The sequence below is a fragment of the Dreissena polymorpha genome, chromosome 1 (assembly GCF_020536995.1).
Source record: "Dreissena polymorpha isolate Duluth1 chromosome 1, UMN_Dpol_1.0, whole genome shotgun sequence".
Lineage (NCBI taxonomy): Eukaryota > Metazoa > Mollusca > Bivalvia > Myida > Dreissenidae > Dreissena > Dreissena polymorpha.
Window position 1 is genome coordinate 109963907 of NC_068355.1, and position 26123 is coordinate 109990029.

The following is a 26123-nucleotide window of genomic DNA, read 5'->3' on the forward strand; positions in this document are numbered from 1 at the left end:
TAAATAAGTGTAATAGTAAAGATTGTGAAAGATTTTGGACAGACTGATGTTTTGTGGAATTATTAAAGTGGATTTTGAATTTGAGTGATGAATGATTCACACCACTATATGTGAATGGGATCACTGATGTAAGATGTCCAGTGTAAGAGACAAATATTTTTGAAGTTGTACAAACAATTTTTGTGTGAAGTATTATATTTTAGTTTTATCAAAATTAATAAATGAAATTAAAATGCTTTTTTAAAACTTCACAAATGAGACAATAATGCCCTTTCCCTTTTGAAGGTAAAAAGACCAATTTAAACACTGGCTCACAGGTTGACATTATATTCCCATCATAGTTAAAAAAACTAACTGTTAGCAGTTTTACAGAATCAATAATTCTGCATCAGAATTAGATACAGAACCCATTTGTGTCAAATATTTGTTGCAATCTAAATACATTTGTTGCAGGATCTGAGTTCCCTGCTACCCTATATCCTTGAGAATATCTTTGGTTGTGGGCCAGAACCTGGTTGGCCATTAGACACCCTTTCCAAGAGCCATGGGGTTGAATTTGATGTGGTGACAAAGTTTCTTGGACCAGAGGGACCACTGCTGAATTTTGTTTACAAACTTCAGTTGGACACTTATCTGACATATGAGTTTCCATTCGCAAGTTTACCGGTGAGCTAAAATTCGTTAAAATATCAAACATTAAATAAATTGCTTCTTATGGAAATCTTGACTACCAAATTAAATAAAATACACATTGAAATCTGTAACATGGTAATAATTTTCCAAGTAACATTTTATTGTTCAGCAATCCTTTTCTTTGATTAAAATATACAATGTATAATAGTCCAAACTTACTTGTGTGCTCGCATTTCTGATCATCTATGTTTTTCTTTGTCTATATTTTTATTTTGAATTTTCATTACACAACGGAAAACTCAAAAATAATATTTCTGAAAGTCTAAAGATTTAGAGTGTCAAAAGAAATCCCTATTGTAATGCCTGGAGTTAATTCACAGGTGTATCTACTTTGTCATAACCAGATTCTGTAGTATATATTCTGATGTATATATTGTATATGCTTCGTTCATACCAATCATCTGTAGTATATTATCATTTGAAAGTAAGCATACCGCAATCTTGCCTTCTTTATTAAAAAAATAAACATACTATTTAAAATATTATATGTAAGTAGAAATATTGTTGCCCCTTTCAATTTTAAAATGTAATTCTCACTCGAGCATATACTGTAAACGTATAGAAATTCGTCGGTATAAAATTTCGTGGTTTAATACAAAACAATTAATTCGTTGACACGTAATTTCGTGGATTTAAAATAAAAAAACAAATGATTCGTTGATACGTAATTTCGTGGATTTCAAATTTTCGGGGAAGACTGACCATCATAATAATTAAACTTTTATTAAAACAACCAGAGTAATGCTTATATGTGTTGACAGCAAGACTTGAGGTTAATGTGCACTGAAGGATGACAGTTTTGCCGATTTTTGTCGATAAGAGGGATAAAGCGGTGCACTTGTGGGTCCCCCTCGCTAATTGCCGCGAATGTTGTTTTGACAATATTTGCAATTCTCAGAGCAATCGGTCCCCTAGTAGTTACAATTGAGTAATAAGGTCCCCAAAATACACGTGTGAAAACCATTGTCTCTTTAAACTTTAATTGGCACTATTTGACATTTGTGCTAAATCTGCAAACTGTTAATTTAACGACGTCACGAAACATTGATATTCTATATAAACACACTACTTGTTATTCATTCTAACTTTAAGTAATCATTTACATCGTAGTTGAAACGTAAATAATTTACGTCAAATGGGTGGAAAATAACAACAACATTCTCAATTCGGAAATGGCATTCGGAAATGACCCATTTCGGATTAAAAATGTATAAATAATCGCTGGTACTTGAATTCGTGGTTCAGCGGACCAATGAAATCCACGAAAATTCGTACCATCCGAAATTTAATGGTTTTACAGTAATCTGCATGCCTTTTTCAGGGCCCCACCCGCCATATGATTGAAGATGGGAGTTTGCCCATGTTTTATGTGAACAAATTACAGTACCAGGGCTACTCCAAACCTGTGCTCACACTGGGTATTAGTCATATGACAACTTATAGTGCTTTTAACAATAATCATGTTAAGTCTGCATTTAAATGCTAACCATTTGGACTGAAGTGTGTGATTATGTTAAAATCTAACCTATATATATCAGGGATTTCAATAGCTTTTTAAAACCAGGAGTAAAATGACCCTGTGATTGACATTGTTATGGGTAATATGAACTTTTCTGGGGTCATAATACTGAGGTATAGATATTTAGTTTCTGAATATTTTTTTTGGACTGTTCTAGAAATGTTGCAATTATAAATGTGAGTACATTAATTTACCAAAATACAGCACACTATAAAATAGATGTGTGTTTTAGTTTTATGGTAATATTTGCTTCAACATGATGAAAGGCAGATAATTTGCAAGAGTAAAACGTGTAATCATTGCAGAATGCTTGCATCATAAAGCAGGATTCTGCTTCAGTTGAAATCCATGTAAATATTATTTTTTAATTAATTAAGAATGTCATCTGGTTTACTCATGCTATTACTTTCTGATATCATGTTTAATCAGGTTTTCCGAAGGAATAAACTGGTTATTAGATTGGCGAATGTCGGCGGGCGGGCAGAACAAGCTTGTCCGGGCCATAACTATGTCATTCATTGTGATATTTTAAAATCATTTGGCACATTTGTTCACCATCATTGGACGGTGTGTCGCACGAAAGAATTACGTCAATATCTCCAAGGTCAAGGTCGCCACAACTAAAAATAGATTTATTATGCCCCCCTTCGAAGAAGAGGGGGTATATTGCTTTGCTCATGTTGGTCTGTCTGTCGGTCGGTCGGTCCGTCCACCAGGTGGTTGTCATACGATAACTCAAGAACGCTTGGGCCTAGGATCATGAAACTTCAAAGGTACATTGATCATGACTCGCAGATGACCCCTATTGATTTTGAGGTCACTAGGTCAAAGGTCAAGGTCACGGTGACTCGAAATAGTAAAATGGTTTTTGAATGATAACTCAAGAATGCATACACGGCCAACAGGGCACACTCTGAACAATATTACTGAAGCAACTGGTCTGTAATCCTATATCTATAATTATCAGTCCAATGAAACATCATCCTTTTAGTAAAATACAGTGGATCAGTAAAAATATTATCAGAATATGAGATTTTTTGTATATTTGTATATTAAATATTGTGTTAATGTTTAATTTTGTTGATTGATATAAATATAAGCAGGACAGGGGAGGTAATACACTATTATATCTTTCTTATATACAGTGGAAACAAATGCAATAAGTTTAAATTTATTGTTACAGCATTTGCCTCCCTTGTAATATATTTAAATTTTACCGAATGTAAGGCTAACTGCATTTTTGTAATGCATACTACTACTACTACTACTACTACTACTACTACTACTACTACTATTGCTGCTGCTGCAGCTGCTGCTGCTGCAGCTGCTGCTGCTTCTACTACTACTACTACTACTACTACTACTACTACTACTACTACTACTACTACTACTACTCTACTACTACTACTACTACTACTACTACTACTACTACTACTACTACTACTACTACTACTCCTCCTCCTCCTCCTCCTCCACCGCCACCGCCGCCGCCACTGCCACCGTTCACAGTGACAAAAAACGTATTCACACAATGGCTGCTACTACAACTTATAGCCCATATAGGGGGGCATGCATGTTTTACAAACAGCCCTTGTTTTGAAACATAGGTTAATTATAAACAATCAGTTCAGTTTGAGTTTCCCCCTTTATCAGACTTTTTTCATATTGAAAACCTGGTTTTGTGACAATTTTGTCCCTTGTTTAGATGGCTTTTTTCGGAGAAACCCCGAGTTATTGTCATAGCCAGCTCATTGTCTGCCGTGGTGTCTGCCGTCCGAGCCGTGCTAAAACCTGGACATTTTGCTCTAAAATCAAAGTGCTTCCACCTGCAACTTTGAAACTTCATATGTAAATGCAACTTGATGAGTTCTACACTCCACACCCATTTTTGGGTCACTAGGTCAAGGTCACTGTGACCTCTAAAAAAAATTCTGACAAGATTTCATTTTTAGCTCATCTATTTTTTGAAAAAAAACTATGAGCTATTGTCATCACCTTGGCGTCGGCGTCGGCATCGGCGTCCGGTTAAGTTTTGCGTTTAGGTCCACTTTTCTCAGAAAGTATCAATGCTATTGCATTCAAACTTGGTACACTTACTTACTATCATGAGGGGACTGGGCAGGCAAAGTTAGATAACTCTGGCGTGCATTTTGACTGAATTATGTGCCCTTTTTATACTTAGAAAATTGAAAATTTTGGTTAAGTTTTGCGTTTAGGTCCACTTTTTTAAGAAAGTATCAATGCTATTGCATTCAAACTTGGTACACTTACTTACTATCATAAGGGGACTGGGCACGCAAAGTTAGATAACTCTGGCGTGCATTTTGACAGAATTATGTGCCCTTTTTATACTTAGAAAATTGAAAAATTTTGTTAAGTTTTGTGTTAAGGTCCATTTTATTCCTTAAGTATCAATGCAACACTTACTAACTACCGTAAGGGGACTGTGCAGGCAAAGTTATGTAACTCTGACTGGCATTTGGACGGAATTATGGGCCCTTTATACTTAGAAAATTGAAAGTTTGGTTAAGTTTTGTGTTTTGGTCCACTTTACCCCTAAAGTATCATAGATATTGCTATCATACTTGGAACCCTCGAAACTATCATAAGGGTACAGTAAAAGGACAAGTTGCATAACTCTGGATGTCATTTTTACGGAATTATGGCCCTTTTTTGACTTAGTAACTTTGAATATATGGTTAAATTTTGTGTTTCGATCCACTTTACTTCTTAAGTATCAAGGCTATTGCTTTCAAACTTCAAATACTTTCATGCTATCATGAGGTTACTGTACCTGGCAAGTTGAATTTTACCTTGACCTTTGAATGACCTTGACTCTCAAGGTCAAATTATTAAATTTCTCTAAAATTGCCATAACTTCTTTATTTATGATTAGATTTGATTGATACTTTGACAAAACTACTCTTACCTGACATACCACAATAGACTCCACCCAAACCATCGCCCGTGCCCCCCCCCCCCCCAACCCCCCCCCCCCCCAACCCCCCCCCCTATTTTTTTTTTTTTTTTTTTTTTTTTTTTTAAGATCATCTCACAAATGACCACCACACCCTCACACTATACCCCCCCACCCACCCCACCCCCTCCCCAATTTTTTTTTTAAACGGTTAAAAAACAAAACTATTTATTTTGATTATTTTATGTTTGAAATACCGTCCAACCATCGCACCCAAGAATCCCACCCCCACCCCCCCTCCCCCCACCCGAATCCCCCTCCCTATTTTTTTTTTTTTTTTTTTGAAGATCATCTCACAAATTACCACCACACCCTCACACTATACCCCCCCACCTCACCCCCCCCCCCATTTTTTTTTTTGAAACGGTTAAAAAACACAAATATTTATTTTTATTATTTTATGTTTGAAATACCGTCCAACCATCGCACCCAAGAATCCCCCCCCCCACCCCCCCCCACCCCCCCTGATTTTTTTTTTCCTTTTTTTCGCATTTTTGGAAGAAAATGTAATAAATGTCCACACCCCCACACAATGCACCGCTCTTCACTCCACCCCTCCCTCCTTTGTGATTGAAAATGAGAGTCCCTTCACCTTTAAAAAGAAAATAGATGAGCGGTCTGCACCCGCAAAGCGGTGCTCTTGTTTCAAAATTGCACCTACAGCTGAGTGTTGGCACCCATTATGCGGTGCTCTTTTTCAAATTTGCGATTAATTTCTGGTTTACTAGTATGATTGATGTCTGATATTCCTGTTTTATTTTTAGTTGCTATTCATGTTTAATTCACCTTTTACACTTTGTGATTCTTTTATGACTTTCATGTTTCACGGTGTGACTGATTTTTCTACCCCCATTATGATTGGTAATGGGGGCTATATACATGTAGGAGTCACTTTGTTGGTCGGTCTGTCTGTCCCGCAAATTTCATCCCATCTTCACCAAACTTGGTCAGAAGTTGTATCTAGATGATGTCTAAGTCAAGTTTGAATATGGGTCATGCCGGATAAAAACTAGTTCACTGCGTCACTTCGTGCGTTTTAAACGGAAAGTTTCTCCGGACCATAACTATGTCATTTATCGTTAGATTTTAAAATGACTTGGTACTTTTGTTCACCATCAAGGGACGGTATGTCATGCGAAAGAAGTAGGTTGGTATCTCCAAGGTAAAGGTGACACTTGGAATTGCCCAAAAATGAGCTTGTCCGGGTCATAACTTTGTCATTTATTGTGAGACTTTAAAATCATTTAGCACATTTGTTCGCCATCATTGGACGGTGTGTCATGCAAAAGAATTACGTCAATATCTCCAAGGTCAAGGTCACACTTTGAGTTCAAAGGTCAAAAATGGCCATAAATAAGCTTGTCCAGGCCATAACTATGTTGTTCATTGTGAGATTTTTAAATAATTTGGAACATTTGTTCACCATCATTGGACCGTGTGTCATGCTAAAGAATTAAGTCGATATCTCCAAGGTCAAGGTCACTCTTTGAGTTCAAAGGTCAAAAATGGCCATAAATGATCTTGTTTGGGCCATAACTATGTCGTTCATTGTAAGATTTTAAAATCATTTGGCACATTTGTTCACCATCATTGGAGGGTGTGTCATGCGAAAGAATTACTTCAATATCGGCAATGTCAAGGTCACACTTGAGTTCAAAGGTAAAAAATTGCCATAAATGAGCTAGTCCGGGCCATAACTATGTCATACAATGTGAGATTTTAAAATTACTCAGAACATTTGTTCACAATGATTGGACGGCGTGTCATGCGATAGAAGTACATCAATATCTCCAAGGTCAAGGTCACACTTGGAGCTGCTCATAAATGAGCTTGTCCGGGCAATAACTTTGTCATTTATTGTGAGACTTAAAAATCATTTGGCACATTTGTTCACCATCATTAAACGGTGTGTCATGCTAAAGAATTACTCCGATATATCCAAGGTCAAGGTCACACTTTGAGTTCAAAGGTAGAAATTGGCCATTAATGAGCATGTCTGGGCCATAACTATGTCGTTCATTGTGAGATTTTAAAATCATTTGGCACATTTGTTCATCATCATTGGAGGTTGTGTCATGCGAAAGAATTACGTCAATATCTGCAATGTCATGGTCATACTTTGAGTTCAAAGGTAAAAAATGGCCATAAATGATCTTGTTTGGGCCATAACTATGTCATACAATGTGAGATTTGAAATTTACTCGTTACATTTGTTCACAATCATTGGACAGTGTGTCATGCGAAAGAATTACGTTGATATCTCCAAGGTCAAGATCACACTTGGAGTTCAAAAGTCAAAAATGGCCATAAATGAGCTTGTCTGGGCCATAACTATGTCATTCATTGTGAGATTTTTAAAATGACTCTGTACATTAATTTTGTTCACAATAATTGGACGGTGTGTCATGTGAAAGAATTCAAGAGTTCAATGGTCAAAATGGCCATAAATGATAATGGCATAATCATTCTTAAAAATCGCCATAAATTATCTTCACTTGTTTTGTGAACACAGCATGCAAAATATTCAGTGTAAAGTATGTAGGGTATACGTCATGTCTGAGACAAAGCTCTAGTTGATTAACTTGTTCCAGCGTGTGCGGTCAATTTAATTGATTGATAACTTAATTGTTTTAGTGTGAGTGATTTTTAATTAACTTGGTTCAGTTTTTGATTGTATTAAGTAATATTATGGTGTATGATTAATTTCTGATTTACCTGTAGGTGCATTTGAATTCTACATGTTCCACTTCTGCCACATGTTGGTGTGCCCATCATGGCAGTCAAAACAACTCAACTGGAACAATATGGCAGATGTTGTGTATCCGTTTCTATTGGACAAGTACTTGCACTATTTTCTGCCTCTAAACAAGAAGAGTCTTCCAAAGTTTCCACTCTCACCAGCGTCAGTCAGGAGTTCTATGATGCAGTCTCCGACTAGGTGCGCGTTCTTTCTTTTAGCTGTGGATACTAGAAAACGCACATTATCAGCAGGGTTGTCATTATGATTGTAAACAAAGGATTATTTTGGAATAGTAACCGATTCGGCCGGGGGTCAAGGGGGCCGCCTAGGCCACCTCGTAGGTCGAGGGCAAGGCCCTTGTAGGGGGGTAAGGGGGGGGGGCAGAGCCCCCCGACCGAAAACGAATTCTATACATTTTAGGGACAAAATACTGCTATTCTCAGAGCATAAAGTTCAAATGAGGTCTAAAAAGAATAGAAAATTTTAAGATTTTCACATTTTTAGTATACTGTACAATGTAAAAACATATTATATTGATAGATCTTTGCATGCTCCAATTCTATCCATTACCCGATAATCCAGTATTATTACGATTTCTTTTTTTTTCAAAACCAAATTACGGCCAATATTGACGATGCATGACGTCCGCCATTTAACGCAAGTGCATATACACATTGAATTGTGGGATTGGGGAATTCCCATTGAACATGCGTGAATCACGTGACGCGATTTGAGAGCATTGAGAACCGTTTATATTTAGTAATTACGACAAATCAACGACTCAATCTAAACTGTTACATGTACCTCCTTTCAGAAAAGTTTGCGAAAGTGAAAGTGAATATCTGAGAATAAATTCAATAAAAACGCGTTTTTCTTTAAATTTTACCGAGTACTTTTCATTCCGGATCGTGATATAACTTGTCAGGTCATTCATGCATGTAGACCTATATGTATGCTGCATAGTTTGGCAATCTCAAAACACGTTATTTACCTACTTATTACGTTATGTGTTATGATCAGTTGTATAACAAAATGCATTATTTAATTGAAGTATTTTCAAATGCGTATAATTAAATGTGTTATCCGAAATCATTTTCAGATTTCATTATTCACGGAAAATTAAGAAAATTCTAGCAACAGAGACACATATATCTCGTGTTTTCCATGTACAGATGAAAATCATGCCAAAATTAAACTTCATGTATAACATCACGTCATTCTTCCTCGTGGAAAGCGTGGACTTTAATATTTAGATGCTGAATTACAACTTCGTAGCTCAGAGGTCGCTAATATCTTTTTTTTGTAGACAATCGAAGAGCATTGTTTAATATGTGGAAACTTTTTCTCTAACTAAAAAATAGTTAATTACGCTATACGGTGCTACATGCGTCGAGATACGGTCAGTAATAATCTGTGAAATGTACAGCTATTTGATACAGTTTCACGTGGGGTCAGCGTGTATTCGGCTGCCTGAGCGCTGATGGGTTGACGTGCTTACCAAGAAGAATTTGATTGACAGCTGGAAAAATCAATATTGACCACTCACTGAGAAATTCATTGAAAACGGTAGCTCTTAGGCGGAGTTAACGGACTGGCTGAATGACCGGGCGTCGCTCTACTATACTACGGTTATTATTCCTCGTCAATTATTATCGGTTTGCGTGATCAAAACTTCCGATCGCAATTTTAAAGATTCGGGAAAAATAACCGATTTTCTGGCGATTTTTACCGATGAATTCAATCGGCAATCGGTTAATAATGACAACCCTGTATCAGTGCAATAATAATTATTATATAAATTCAAAATCATTATCATCATCATCACCACACCACCATCAGCACCAGCCATCACCTCACTCAAAACCATGCTATAGTTTGTCTACCTGGAAGCACTTTTTATGGAATTATTAAGGACATTTGTGAAATATTGCATCTTGTCCAAGCCAAGTTCTTAACGTAAAATCAAAAAGAGTATTTTAGAACAGAAGAAAGTCCATTCTATCAAATGATTATTTGATAGCATAAAGCAACAGTGAAATTAACTGCTTTTTATGCCCCTTTCTTCGAAGAAGAGGGGGTATATTGTTTTTTGTCTGTCTGTAATTTTGTCACAAAACTTTAACCTTGGTTAAAGTTTGATAACTTTTGCAATATTGAAGATAGCAACTTCATATTTGGCATGCATGTGTATTACATGGAGCTGCACATTTTGAGTGGTGAAAAGTCAAGGTCAAGGTCATCCTTCAAGGTCAAATATCATTGTATTTTTTTTTCCTAAAACTGAACCCTTCGTTAAAGTTTGGTCATAACTTTTTGAATATTGAAGATAAAAACTTTATATTTAGCATGCATGTCTATCTCATGAAGCTGCACATTTTGATAGGTTAAAGGTCAAGGTCATCCTTCAAGGTCAAAAGTCAAAAAATACAATCGAAGGGAAGTAATAAGCTTAAAAAGGAAGATAATTTTTAAACTTGCCAAATGATATATTGAAATTTTATTTCAAAGCTGCGCATTTGGGGGCATTGTGTTTCTGACAAACACATCTCTTGTTTAAGTATTTTCCTATTAAATATTTTAGTACAAAGCACTCGCCAGGGTCAGGGACACAGACGAGGTCAAGGTCACGTTTGGGGCTCCTGAAGGCCAACCTTCTGTCTCCACAGAAATCCCACATTCAGTCCCCAAGTGCTGAGAAATTAGAGGCAGAAATCTGGTGGTCGGAAACGTTTGTCCAGGTATTTTTGGGGCCACATTGACTGCCATTCATTGTAATGCCTGTGGTATATTATAGCTTGTAAAATCAACCACTTGCAACTTGCTCTGTCAATGTATAGTACTGAAGAAGATTATTGTCTTTAATGTGTTCAATTCATTTTTTTGCAATTGTCTTTCTCTAGAAATTTTGATTTTGCAGTTGATATTATGTAGTTTTGTTTTATTGATGCTTGAACACATTTAAAATAAATAAATATATTAAATTGTTCTTTAATTGTAATGTTATTTAACATTAAGTTATGGTTTTTGTTATACCGTATTTAGATTGTTGCTGAATTTTGGCTCCACCAAAACACCCATGACGTCGAGCGAGGAATTACCACACATAGTCTGGTAAATATTTTACCTAAATTATCTGTAAATACAGCAAAATCAGTATTAAATAAATATAAATACCTGGTTCAACAACCTGGAGTGACGGCAAAGGCTTGTAGCTTTGGTTTTCTAAGCCATACTTAATATAGAGGATACAATGTTAGTGTCATTGTGTATCTGTATTTATCAGACGAGTTGAAGAAGATTTTCACACCGAGGCATGCTCAATGACACTAACGTAAAATTCTATTTATCCTAAATTATTTTTTTTGCGAATCTAACCTTGCATAGTAATATAAAAATTGTGATTTTCCCATATATTCCACATGAAATGGTCCTTGAGAATTCATCACAAAAGGTGAGTAACAAGACAAAATATGGCTATATGCCTCAATTCAAATTTAATCAGCATTCCAATTGTTACGCACTCAAGTAGAACACAAGCAGCTTTGTTCAAATTTAAATTCAAAAAGAGTAGTCCTTACATAAATGTACTAGCAGAGTAAAGGCAAGCTGTTGTATACAATAAAAGGTTACACAACAGCGTGTATTCTTTCTACAAAATCCTTTAACTGTAGGATGAGAAGGTTTTGTTTCAAATACTTAGCTAATATTCTTCAGAAAAGTAGAAATATTGAAATTACTCAGTTGTCCACGGATAAGTTGATTGCATAATTCTATTTGTTTGTAAGCAAATATTACTTTTGTCTGAGATTTGTGGTTAGTGTTACTGTTTTTGTTTTAATTTTTATAGTTTTCATATTTAAGTATTAAAACAATTAAAACATTTCTACTATTTGTTCAAAATTTTGTTTGATAAGATGGGCCTCTTTATGTCTTAGAAAATGTGTTTAATACACCAGGTATTCAATTGAAACTTTGCACATGTGTTTGTGATCAGTGTGGGAGGTCACTGACCAAGTTCCACAAATGATTGGAAAAATTATTTTAATGCTTTTAGTGTGTGAAATAGGCAAAATGTATTGGGAAAATATCCATGACTGTAGGGACAAATTCTAGTTTGACTGATTCTTATTCTAGATAACCCCACAGTATAATTTTTTTTAATTATTGAACATTCTTGATTATTGCTAAAGAAATCATTGAATCTTTCATTACATAGTCTTGGCACCGACACAACTCTAGTTTGTCTGAATCTTTAATGTTTGTAAGTATTGAACTTTATCATAGAAAAAAGTCTTTGTTTAGGGCAAATGCTAAAAAGTTATGATAATTTACATGTAGAATATAATAAACTAGTATGGTGTTGAGAGTACTGGATGCGATTCTTTTAACAAAACCAATTAGATTGATTCTATTTCTCAGAACACTTAACAAGTGTAAAATATGCATGTATTATATACCTTTTTTAGCTCACCTGAGCACAATGTGCTCATGGTGAGCTTTTGTGATCGCCTTTTGTCCGTCGTGCATCATGCGCCGTCAACATTTGCCTTGTGAACACTCTAGAGGCCACATTTATTGTCCGATCTTCATGAAACTTGATCAGAACATTTGTCCCATTGATACCTCGACTGAGTTCGAAACTGGGTCATGCTGGATCAAAAACTAGGTCACTAGGTCAAAAAAAGAAAAACCTTGTGAACACTGTAGAAGTCACATTTGATGCCCAATCTTCATGTAACTTTGTCAAAATGTTTGTCTCAATAACATGTTGGTTGAGTTCAAAAATGGTTCCGGTCTATTGAAAAACATGGCCGCCAGGGGGCGGGGCAGTATTCCTTATATGGCTATAGAGAAACCTTGTGAACACTCTAGAAGTCACAATTTTTGCACAATCATCACGAAACTTGGTCAAAACATTGGTTTGATTGATATCTCGGACGAGTTCGAAATGGTCTAGATCGGTAAAAAACCATGGCCGCTAGGGGGCGGGGCAGTTTTCTCTACACATGTATGTATATAGTGAAAACATGTGAACACTCTAAAAGTCTTTTTGGTCCAATGTTCATGAAATTTGGTCAGAACATGTGTTTTCTGGATATTACGGTTGAGTTCGAAAATGGTTCGGATCGGTAAAAAAGCATGGCCGCTGGGGGGGGGGGGTCATTTTCCTTATATTTATATAGTAAAAACAGCTTGTGAACACTCTAGTTTAGCATGTGACGGGAAGTAACTGCAAAATGGCTTTTGAACAATTATGTTGAATTGACAGAGTTGTCTCCCTTTTTTAAATATTTTGTTTTTAAGCACAAGAAGATTAAGTGGAATTAATTATAAATGATAGTTTTACATTCTGGAAGATAGCAAACTTTTGAATATGTTTTTTATTGTTTGATGATTCTGTACAATATGGCATTCTTTTATCAAACGATTAAAGCGAGACTACGATTTTTATATGTGTTAAATTGTAATATATTGATTAATACGTATTACAATAACACAAAATAGACAAGACATTGAAGACGAATTTCATAAAATGCAGCAAAGACAAATTAGCGCCTCGAGCCGATGGTGACAAAAAGATATTTCGTACATATTTTCCTACAATAACCGAAGAATTAGTCTTTTTATAAGGATTGGAGTTAGTGTTCGTGTGTCGTATGAATTAAGATTCACATCGTACATGCATGATAAACATTCTGGCCAAATTCGACTGTACAGATTTCGAATTCAGAATTAAATATCTGGCTTATTTCGCATTTTTCAACACATGTTCTTCTTAACTTTTATTTTGAATTATATTGAAATGTATGACCTTGTTAACACTCTAAAGGTCACATTTATTTTCCGATCATCATGAAACTTGGTCTGAAGATTTGTCCCAATGATATCTTGGATGAGTTCGAAAATGGTTTTTGTTGCTTTAAAAACATGGCTACCAGGGGCGGGGCATTTTTCCTTATATGGCTATATATGACTTTAGTAAAACCTTTTTAACACTCTAGAGGCCACATTTATTGTCCAATCTTGATGAAATTGGTCAGAAGATTGGTCTCAATGATATCTTGGATGAGTTCGATAATAATTATGTTTGCTTGAAAAAATGGCTTCCAAGGGGCGGGGCATTTTTCCTTCTACGGCTATAGTAAAATCTTGTTAACACTCTAGAGGCCATATTTACTGTCCGATCTTCATGAAACTTGGTCAGAAGATTCATCCCGATAATATCTTGGAAGTGTTCAAAAGTGATGCCGGCTGGTTGAAAAACATGGCTGCCAGGGGGCGGGGCATTTTTCCTTATATGGCTATAGTAAAACCTGGTTAACACTCTAGAGGTTTATTTTCTGATCTTCATGAAACTTGGTCAGAAGATTTGTCCCAATAATATCTTATCTCAGGTGAGCGACTTTGGGCCTTTCAGGCCCTCTTGTTGAAATGTTATTCTTGAATAGAAACATTAACGAAAAAATACTATTTATGTCAAGTAAACACTGTTAGGTATCCAAATTACTATATTTGCTGAAGCCAGGGAAGTTCTTTTACATTAAAATGTATTTTGTTTACCAGATAAGGACACCGGAAACTAAAGTAGTGAATACTGATTTCTGGTTTGAGAATTTTGCTTGCAGAATCTATAAGTGGAAAAAATACCTTATGAGGTATATAATGATAGGGTATCGAAACACCAAACATAATATAAAAATGATGAATTTAAATTAAAAAGTATATTGTGAACTTACGTATATCTATGCAGATAAACAAGTTGTAAGGCTAATGTTTTCTCCATATTGATTTAAATGATAATTAGCTTTCACATGTTGACTGAACAAAGACATTTTTCTATGTATTAGTTAAGCATGCTATATATATGTTGTATACTGTTATATTTAATGTTGTGTGTATGGAAACCAATCTTTTTCATATGATTAATTGACAGGTGAGGCTCATTATATCTTTGGAAACTTAATGAAAATTGACTATAAAATAAAACTTTACAGTTTTGTATCATAGCACACTCACAAATATTGCTGCTGTTTCCTCTTAAATTAATATGGAACATACACACACACATTGGGTGGTTTTCATATACTTGATAATATATTAAACTTGCACCAGGGACAGAAATAATCAGGGTCTAATTATGCAATGGTCCCTTGAATTTGTTGTGGGCTGCTAGATCTTTTGAGAATAATCATTATGTTCTCTGAACAAATGAGTACTGAAAAACCAGTGGCTCGTCGACTTAAGTCAAAGAATAAAGCATGTTCATAAAACTGTAATGTCCACACAAAGTCTAGACTAACTTGTCATCAAAAACCTAATTACATTGTTTGTCATTTAGAACAATTTGTCATGGACATAAGAATCATTAATTGTCTGTAATTTACTCAAAGTCTTTAGTATGTTGTCTTGGGTCTTGGTCTTTTCTTTATATTAATATTTAAGTCGAAGAATGGGTTGGGGAATATTGGTCTATGAGCAGGCTACCATGGTCTAAATAATTATTTATTACCTTGTTGCTTGCTTGCATATATCGGCTTTTACTTGTAATAGATTTTGTTGTACGCCGACCAAAAATGATGGTTAATTAGTGTTGCCTTCATGCAAACATGTATTTGCACAAATTATCATATGCGTATAAAATGGCTTAGTGTGACCAATCATTACAGCGAAGGCAATCTTGTCCTATTTAGCCATTTCTAGGTTAATGCATTTATTAAAGAGACCTTTTAGCTAGGGATGTCAACAATTATATATGAAGTCTATTGTAAGGCATGCACAAAAGCCTCAATAAAAATGCATATGTATACAACACAATTTTGGCCATATATCTGCTTGAAAATCCCACTTCCAGCCAACTCTTTGCCATATATTGATGGGTATTGAAATTTAAAATATCTTTACACAAATGTTAAGCATTATTATTTTTATATTTGACCTGTGCCGTGTATAACACCCTTCTCCCAACCTCAATGGTCAAGGTCACAATTAGAGGCAAGAGGTCAAATATGGCCATAAAAAAGCTTGTTGGTACTTAAAATATTCTTTCAACAGCTTTCCTGACTATAACTTTGTCATCAATTATTGCTATTTTAGAATAATTTACTTTCAACAGGGGTGTGAATTTTCCGCGGATCCGCGGATTTCCGCGGATCGGGTTGTCCCGGATGTCACTTCTGAGATTTGCGTAAATTCGTTGTAAAAAATGTGGTGAGGGGCTACCACTAATTCCGCGGACGTATTTCATAAGCGGCCCGAAATATCCGCCGCCCGCGAAATCTCTCCGCATTTTACACTGGTATATTATGCCTAAGCATTTTTAAAACGAGCCATATAATTGGCTTTCGTTTCCCAATCTTCCAATCAAAATCGTGTTCTTAAAATGCGCTCTGTGATTTGTTTGCAAATGGCGCCGTTGTGAAGAGAAAATTAAGATTATTGAAATAACAAATAGCAATCGAATAAACGACTGACATCACCTAGTCTGATAGGAATAATGAAATGTGTTTGTCAAAAAAAGACTACGTTTTAGATACAAGCAACACATATTTTGTTAAGAAATGTGCCCACTGAATTTGTGTCACGGAAACCAGTGTTTGCAAATTGGAGTTTAGTCTACTCGCGAAGTAAAACAATTTAGAAGAGTATCGTTCGAACATGGAAATAGACAAACATGATTTGATTTTTATATGTCTGTGGGTCTGTGTATAATCAGATTCATATGCATATTCTGCTTTCCACGCTGTCCAGTTAACTGAAATAGCTTTGAACTGAGTGAAGATGTGAAATGCAAGATATTGAAAGGTAAACAAATTAAATATATTCATTTAACTCAGTTAATACATCATTAACACCAGAAGAACACTCAAGTGTGTTTGTTTATATTTAGTCTATTAACTGTAATTCAATACATTGAAAAACTGCTGCTATTGATCACAATAAATACTTACTTAACTGTTTACTTTGCATCCTCAGTATGTTAAATGTGAAGTTTAACAAGTTTAATAAAGAAATGTTGTTATGAAGTTCAAAAAGTTGTTTATTTTAATGTCTGTTTTTATGTTTGTCATTGCGTTTTGCGCGCCATTCGCGTAGTCAAAAGCAGTCAACAGAATTTTCCTCCCCTCTGACTTTGCCTCAATCACACCCCTGTTCAATCACCAAGACCAGGAGACAGCGTGCTGAGTGTATCACCCATCTACCAATATCAAAGGTCAAGGTCAAATAGAGGATAGAGGTCCATTATGGCCATGCAACTGCTTGCTTTTAGACAAAATTTGAGTTTTTGACAAAACTTAAATCTGGGGACCTAGAGACACATGCATTGTTCATCTCAGATTTATACAATAAAAGAATAGTTTATTAGACTATGAAAATAACATAGAAAACATAGACATATACTGTAAATAATGTTTTCAAAAAAAAGCCATCATCTGTAAAAAAAATATAATTTCTACCTTATAATTTTTCAACATCTTGGTTGCTATGTTTTAATCAAGATAAGACATGTAATCTCCCACTTCATTGTGTACTTAAATCTCTTAACAAAACCTAATAACATGTTAGATGTATAAAAACTATGAATTTGAAGAATTGTTTATTCATTTGTACAAATATTAAATCATCTTAAACAGGCTACATGTACTAAGTGTGATATCACTTTAATTAGTCATTTTTATGATTTAAGTGCTAGAAGTTTGTCTGTGACACATTCAAGTGATTCCACTTGCTGTGCGATGAGCCTGCAATTAGATATTAATTGACATGTACAGAAACTCTTGACAAGAACATCCATCCATGACCAGTATGGTGTGCTGAGATGTCATTATTACGTGGATTGATTCTCTGTCCTCCATCAATTTATTCTATCAATCCATTGATTCCATCCATCCATCCATGGATTTATCAAATCCAATCTTGTCCAATCAATCTCATTTCATTCATCCCACCTCTTCCATCCATCTCATCTGATTCGATGGATCTCATCCAATCTGTCCATTTCCATTCATCCCATCAAATGCATCCCTTTCCATTCATCCCATCCAATAACAAGTCTATCCTGTCCCATACATCCATCCCATCAATCAAATCAACACATCAAATCAAATCCATTGCATCCATCCATTCCTTTAAGTCTTAAAGTGTCTGCTAATACTACACAGAATGATTTTGTTATCTTGGTAATTTGATAGCTTTGATTCAAACAAAAATATTACCTTCACATCATCTAACTTGAAAGGTCACATCAATTAAAAGTATTGCTCTACCTTAGCTATGTATAATTGTCTTGAAGCTTGTGTTATGAATAGCTTTCACATATAACAGTTGTCATGTATCATGTATGTTATCAACAACTATTACTAGACTACTATAACTACCTACTGGTCGCCTATGTCTTATTAGTTTGTCTGTCAAAGTCTTTACAAAAAATCTACCTTCTAGTCCCCTTTGTTTTTTCAGTCAATATATATATTTTTAATGGACGTACAGATTTGTGAATTCATGTAATAATTGTTTTTCATTTACAGTTTTGTTTTTGCATGGTTGTTGATTCTTCGGTTCAATTTTGATAAAAAAAATAGATTTTTAAAACAATCTTATCAATTACATCTGTATTAGCATTAACAATTGTATATACGAAAGCTCTAAGATATTCGGAATTCTTATTCAGCCATAACTGTGTTATAGTTTCTAGCATGCCTGAGTTGCAGTGGTCTTATTCATATGGTGTCCGCCCTGTGACCAAATAATACGGTGATTAATCCTTGTTTGGGGAGTGTTGTCATGATCTTTCCAAATAAACCAAGTACTGCTACTTCCCATCAGACAAAGAATGAATCAAAAAGTCTGCATAATCCCTTTGTATGGATTAAAACATCACTTATTTATTGTCAACTTTCAATGTTTTAGTAGAAAAGAAATCATTAAAATAAGAGTTGTTTTGGCTCTTTTAATGTTTTGCTACTGATGTACACGGCCGTTAATCACGCGCGCCACCTCTTTTTTGAGATGCATTAATAAATGAGCCAATGCAACTTCCGAGGTGGCGCTCAGGCCCGGATGTTTTGAAATTTAACAGATAATTTTACAGGGTGATTAGGTTCAATATGTTTTTCAACACATTTTGCAATATTTTTAAAAATCTGCCAATGTAGTGCGATTCAGCAATTATTAATTCATCTAAAAATGTACAGATACATACAATCACAACCCATTTGGAAACGTGAGGACCTTTATAAGTTGTGGCATGGTAGAATTTGTAAAAGCAAAACAATGTCTTTTGCCTGTGTGACGAGCATGTTCCATGCCAGTTAAATCGCTCATTACATAAAACGATTGCTTTGAACCTGTGCAAGTTAATGCGTGCACAAAACATCGGCCTCTAGCCGATCAAATAGATACATTTGCATTTTTCAAAAAGAGATGAAGCCAATGCCAAGGAGGTGGCACTCAGATTAAGAGGTGACACCAATGCCCATTATAGCTATTTGTAAGTGAAATATTTTATGTTATGATTTCTATTATGTTTACATGACTTACATTATTTTTTGTAAGTTTACTTCTTCAGCACATTTGAGTCGCGCGTTTTTAATTAGAAATAGTAGTTTTCTAATAATGTATTTTGATGGATTTAAACGATCGTCTTTGTAAGATAACAACATTTAATATGTATTATACACAAGTGTTAGCGGAAAAAGACCGAGCTATCATCATTTTTTGGAGTTGATAGTGGGAAAAACAACATAAATGAGCCTAATTAAGATTCGTTTACCTTGGCCTTATAGTAAATTAAGCATTGGGATTAACTGTCACATTAAGCATTGGGATTAACTATCACAAATCATAGTTTCAAGAAGAAGTGTTATCTTATACTTATTTCTTGAATTATCATACTGTAAACAACTATTGATGTCGATGAATTATTTTGATAATGTTGAACACTAAGTTATTGGTTTGATTGAGTATTACAAATTTTTGGTAGACATCGTAAAATATGTTTTATTCATGTTGATGACTTCTTAATTAAGTTGATCACGTACTGGTCGTGTACGTAATTCCGGCCTGTACGTAAAAAATCGACCACCTTTGTTTAATCATTTTCATGATCTAAACACACATATTTTGATTATTTTTTTAACAATCAACTTGAAAACCAACCCTACTCTCAAAATTTTGCAAATTAAAGACGCATATCACTGTAAACGTCTGCATTAAAATGTCTAAAAAATATGACGAAATATTTCTCACATGGGAAAAGTGATGTCATCATCCATAGCGAAAATTATATTCATATAAGAAACAAATATATTTGATAAAATTATTATTATTTCTATCTGATAAACTTTAATTAAGGTATTTTTAATTAATTGTATAAAACCTACATTTAAAACATAAAAATCAGGACCTAAATATAAACTTTTAATATATAAATTACCTCCCTTGATTAGAATATTAGTAGGTTACACGTTGTAAAATTAAATATAAGCGTTTACTAAAAATTGACACTAAAGTCAACTTTTTAGACAAAATGTTTTTACTTCCTAAGCTATGTTAGAAAAAGTTGATAAAAACTATTAAAAATATTTTTTTTTTATGAATTTGCAGTTCCCCATTAACAGTGCCTGTTTATATTTATTAAAATAGGTAGGGGGAGTAACTGGTATAATAATGTTGCATATATTTTAAGTTTCAAGTCGAAACATTTTGTTTGTGTAAACCTTTATTAATACTCTTAAAATGAGGACATTTGTCTAAAGATATTGCTTTGTAATTGTACCTGCAGATTAAACTGAAAAGTGGCCGATTTTTAGGTACAATAGCCCTACGAAAATTGATAGTTAATATGTCATTAATTTCTGTTGATAAAAGTAACATACACTGATCTTATTCTATTGAAATTTTCATGCTAGGGGTGTTTTGAACCCAGGATTATATATGTGAAGTTTAGTTTCAACCAGTTGCCTAACACAAAAGATTTTGTTAAAATAGTCCCAAAAGTGGCTGGAATTACGTACACGACCAGTATATATTTAAAGACTTCATCTTATTTATTATAGTTTATCTTATTTATTATAGTTTGTGTTTATGTTCTGTAAAGATTTGGGCCTTTGTATGTACGTTGAGAAATACATTTTATATAACAAATAACATCTATCAAATCTACATCATGTGATAATGTCATTGCGATACGACTGTAAATTGATACATCCTGCATTGGTGCCACCTCCTATCATTAGCGCCACCTCCTAAGCATTGGCTCCATCTCTTTTGGAAAAATGCAAAATTATCTACTACGTCGGCAAGAAGCCAATATTTTGTGCATGCAGCATCTAATGTATGTTGTACGCAATCGTTTGATGCCATTAGCGATTTAATTGGGTGGACATTTTCTCGTAACACAGGCAAAACTCATCGGAATGCTTTTTAAAACTCCACCATGCTACAACTTATAAAGGTTCTCGTGTTTTTAAATGGGTTGAGAATGTACGTGTCTGTACATGTTTGGATGAATCAATCTTCGCTGAATCGCACTACATTGCCTGATTTTAAAAATAATGCAAATTATGTTGAAAAAACATATAAAACCTTATCACCCTGTAAAATTGTCCATGCAATTTCAAAACATCTGGTCCTGAGCGCCACCTCGGAAGTTGCATTGGCTCATTTAATAATGCATCGCAAAAAAGAGGTGGCGCGCGTGATTAACGGCCGTGATGTAGGCTGCCTTCAACCTGGAGCTGCCTGCACCAGAAGAGACATCAATGACTTGGTTAAAAAACACATATTACAAAGAGGCTTTAATGACATTCTGTGAAAGATTTAAAATAGCTGTAAAAATCCAACTGAAGTTAGTAAAGAGCTTGAAGCCTCTGTAGGTAAGTGCGAAAAAATAAATTGTAATGCCATGTTTGATGATGAAAAGAATATTCGACTTAAGGAACAATATTTGTATGAAAGCACCAAAGAAAAATTATTATTGATCACACATACACACATATTTCAAGCTATATCATATCCACCACAAGTCAGAGGTGTAATTTTTCCTCCTTTGAACTGATTTTTTCCCTTTCAATGTCAAGTTAATTTTACAAATAGTTATTAACTTTGCTGGATCTATGCACAGATGAAGAGTTTTTACCCTGTAAAAATGGGTAGGGCATTTTCCTTCCCTCAGTCCCTTCTTGAATCAAACCCCAAAGCCGCTCTTGTGATGAAGAATTACGTCTGCTTGACAGGAAAGCTTTATGCCAAGCAACAACCATGTGCGTCTGGTGAGGCTTTTATTGAAACACCTCCATTACTTTGTGAACAGCGTTGAACCAGAGATAGTAGCCTCCCCTTACTCCACAGCTGAGACAGCACCCTTGGATGAATTCAAAAGGTAAGACTTAACAAATCCGGAAAGGGCAGGGCGTTTTCTTGCATGAAAAAACATCGGATGGTAAACTATGTACGTTGTGAGTCAATGAATTGTGTTGTTTCAGCTTAATTTTTTATATTCAAGCATCCATTCAACATATATTATATGAGAAGTGTTCCGTATTAAAAATAATTTGATGCCTAAACTAGGTAATTATACACTGCAACTCCAATATATCGCGGTTGAAGGGATCCAAAGATCGTAACTGTGATATATCCGCCGCGCGATATAAATTGTCAAGTTATTCATGCATGTATATGTATGCATTAGCATAGTTTGGCAATCTCTAAACACACTATTTATTTACCATATTGAATTATGTGTTATATCCAAATGTTATTCATTAGTATAACACAAAATATTATTCCATGTAAGTATTTTCAAATGCGTATAATTAAATTTGTAAACCGAAAACCATTGTTAAGTATTATTGTTCAAGAAAGCATGCACAAATTAGACCCATGTACAAAATGACGTCATTCACCTCATGGAAAGCATGGGCTTTAATTTAATAGTAGTGCAGTTTGACAAACTGAGGGACATGATTCACCTCTCAATTAAAAGCAAGAAATTTACACTGTATCTAACGCGCACAGATTGTTGAGATAGGTCAGTATTGACTTGTGACATTTACAGTTATAATTGTATACACCTTCATGTGTTTACTGGCCTTCATGTGTTTACTGGTGCGTTTCGGCAGTTCAAAGCAAAGTCAATAGAGAATGATAACACCCAAAACCGGTGATGTTGGGCAAGTTGTGTTATTGTTTATCGCAGTACACCGGTGCTATAGTGGTGTACGATGAGAGCAAACGATCTGGTTAAAACTGGATTATGAATGTCCGATTAAACAGAAATTCAAGTGGGTAAAAAAAAGGGTAAAATACAACTTTGAAACGGATTTTATCTCAACAAATAATCAGATTTTATAACATGTAATTAAGGAATAATGCTCATCAGATTTTTAGGAGCCATAGCCGATTCGCGATATATTGGACAACGCGATATAACAGACCGTGATATATTGGAGTTGCAGTGTATATGTTACGAATCTTCAATAGTCAAAACACTTGTGTCTGTATTTACTTCAACATTGAAGAAGCATTAGGAACAAAAATGAGTGGATTCATTTTTAAGTTGAGGCCATGCATAACAATTGAAGAAGGCCACTTGTGTAAAAAGATTGGAGCATAAAAATGGAAGGCCCCCCCCCCACCCCCTGTCCCCCTTGTCTTCTGCTTTAACTAAAGCCCTACTATTGAGGCAATCATACTGATACCATGTCAGAAGTGTGGTAAGCAGATCTGCCCTCCTCTAATATGCCAAAACAGACAAATAAATTAAGATATACAACTACTTTTAGCCAGGGTTGACACAGTGTATTTTAATTTAAGGTAAATGCAATGTGCTTGCTTCAAGCTCCTTTCACAAGCTGAACATGTCTTGTACATAATTATAAAACCAATATTTGTTGAGCAAGCAGGCAGAAAAGTTGTCTTTCAAACAATTTTATTTGAGAATTTTTAACATAAATGGAATAAATAACCCATAACATGTATGAGATAAAAACTAGTTATTTTCAGGTCCTTGCTTCCTATGTTACTGCAAAAGAAGATTTACTGTTATCTCCGCCATGGCTTCGAACGATGGCCCCTGGATTCATCATTCAGACTGGTTGGTACATTCTGAACATGTGTTCATCATTCAGACTGGTTGGTACATTTTAGCATGTGTTCATCATTCAGACTGCTCGGTACATTCTGAACATATGTTCACCATTCAGACTGGTTGGTATATTCTGAACATGTGTTCATCATTCAGACTGGTTGGTACATTCTGAACATGTGCTCATCATTCAGACTGGTTGGTACATTTTAACATGTGTTCACCATTCAGACTGGTTGGTACATCCTTAACATGTGTTCATCATTCATACTGATTGTTGCATTCTGAACACTTGCTCATCATTCAGACTGCTTGGTACATTCTGAACATGTGTTCACCATTCAGACTGGTTGGTATATTCTGAACATGTGTTCATCATTCAGACTGGTTGGTACATTCTAAACATGTGTTCATCATTCAGACTGGTTGGTACATTCTGAACATGTGCTCATCATTCAGACTGGTTGGTACATTTTAACGTTTGTTCACCATTCAGACTGGTTGGTACATTCTGAACATGTGCTCATCACTCAGACTGGTTGGTACATTTAAACATGTGTTCACCATTCAGACTGGTTGGTACATTCTGAACATCTTTTCATCTTTCAGACTGGTTTGTATATCTTGAACTCGTTTTCATCATTTAGACTGGTTGGTACATCCTTAACATGTGTTCATCATTCATACTGGTTGTTGCATTCTGAACATGTGCTCATCATTCAGACTGGTTGGTACATTTTAACATGTATTCATCATTCAGACTGGTTGGTACGTTCTGATCATGTGTTCATCATTCAGACTCGTTGGTACACTCTGAACATGTGTTTATCATTCAGGCTGGTTGGTACATTTTAACATGTGTTAATCATTCAGACTGGTTGGTACATTTTAACATGTGTTCACCATTCAGACTGCTCGGTACATTCTGAACATGTGTTCATCATTCAGACTGGTTGGTATATTCTAAACATGTGTTCATCATTCAGACTCGTTGGTACATTTTACATGTATTCATCATTCAGGCTGGTTGGTACATTCTGAATATGTGCTCATCATTCAGACTGGTTGGTACATTTAACATATGTTCACCATTCAGACTGGTTGGTACATTCTGAACATCTTTTCATCTTTCAGACTGGTTTGTACATCTTGAACTCGTTTTCATCATTCAGACTGGTTGGTACATTCTTAACATGTGTTCATCATTCATACTGGTTGTTGCATTCTGAACATGTGCTCATCATTCAGACTGGTTGGTACATTTTAACGTGTTCATCATTCAGACTGGTTGGTATGTTCTGAACATGTGTTCATCATTCATACTGGTTGGTACATTTTGATCATCTTTTTATCATTCAGACTGGTTGGTACATTTTAACATGTGTTCATCATTCATACTGATTGGTACATTCTGATCATGTGTTCATTATTAAGACTGGTTGGTAAATTCTGATCATGTGTTTACATTTCAGACTGGTTGTTGCATTCTGATCATTTACTCATCATATAGATTGGTTGGTACATTCTGATCATGTGTTCATCATTAAGATTGGTTGGTTCATTATGATAATGTGTTCATCATTAAGACTGGTTGGTAAATTGCAATAAAAGATTCATCATTCAGGTTGATTGGTAAAATTTGAACTTGGATTTATCATTCAGACCGGTTGATAAATGTTGAACATGTGTTAATTATTCAGACTGGTTGGTATATTCTGACATGTGTTCATCATTAAGACTGGTTGGTATATTCTGAACCAAGATTCATCATTCAGACTCGTTGGTACACTCTGAACATGTGTTCATCATTCAGATTGCTTGGTACAATCTGAACATGTGTTCATCATTTAGACTGAGTTTTTGTGTTCTGAATGTGGATTCATCATTCAGATTGGTTGGTACACTTTGAACATGTGTTCATCATTTAGACTGAGTTTTTTTCGTTCTGAATCTGGATTCATTATTCAGAATGGTTGGTACACTTTGAACATGTGTTCATCATTTAGACTGGGTTTGTTTGTTCTGAACCTGGATTATCTTTCAGGTTGGTTAGTATGTTCTGAAGATGTGTGAACATCTGATGTATGTCCTGTCTTTTTGTCTAGTGTTT

General features: G+C 35.0%; 1 protein-coding gene across 2 annotated transcripts in view; it reads left to right on the top strand.

The window, feature by feature from the left end:
- The window catches only part of LOC127843685 (sphingomyelin phosphodiesterase 4-like), an 84324-nt gene that overhangs the window by 36638 nt on the left and 21563 nt on the right, over positions 1–26123 (top strand). The window contains exons 3-10 of one of the 2 annotated variants that reach the window (XM_052373403.1): positions 454–666; positions 2015–2111; positions 7911–8127; positions 10511–10667; positions 10972–11040; positions 12146–12190; positions 22164–22309; positions 23932–24022. In XM_052373403.1, coding sequence (XP_052229363.1) covers positions 454–666; positions 2015–2111; positions 7911–8127; positions 10511–10667; positions 10972–11040; positions 12146–12190; positions 22164–22309; positions 23932–24022 — 1035 coding nt within the window. The remainder of the gene's footprint in view (positions 1–453; positions 667–2014; positions 2112–7910; positions 8128–10510; positions 10668–10971; positions 11041–12145; positions 12191–22163; positions 22310–23931; positions 24023–26123) is intronic. The other variant, XM_052373412.1, reaches the window with a different exon arrangement.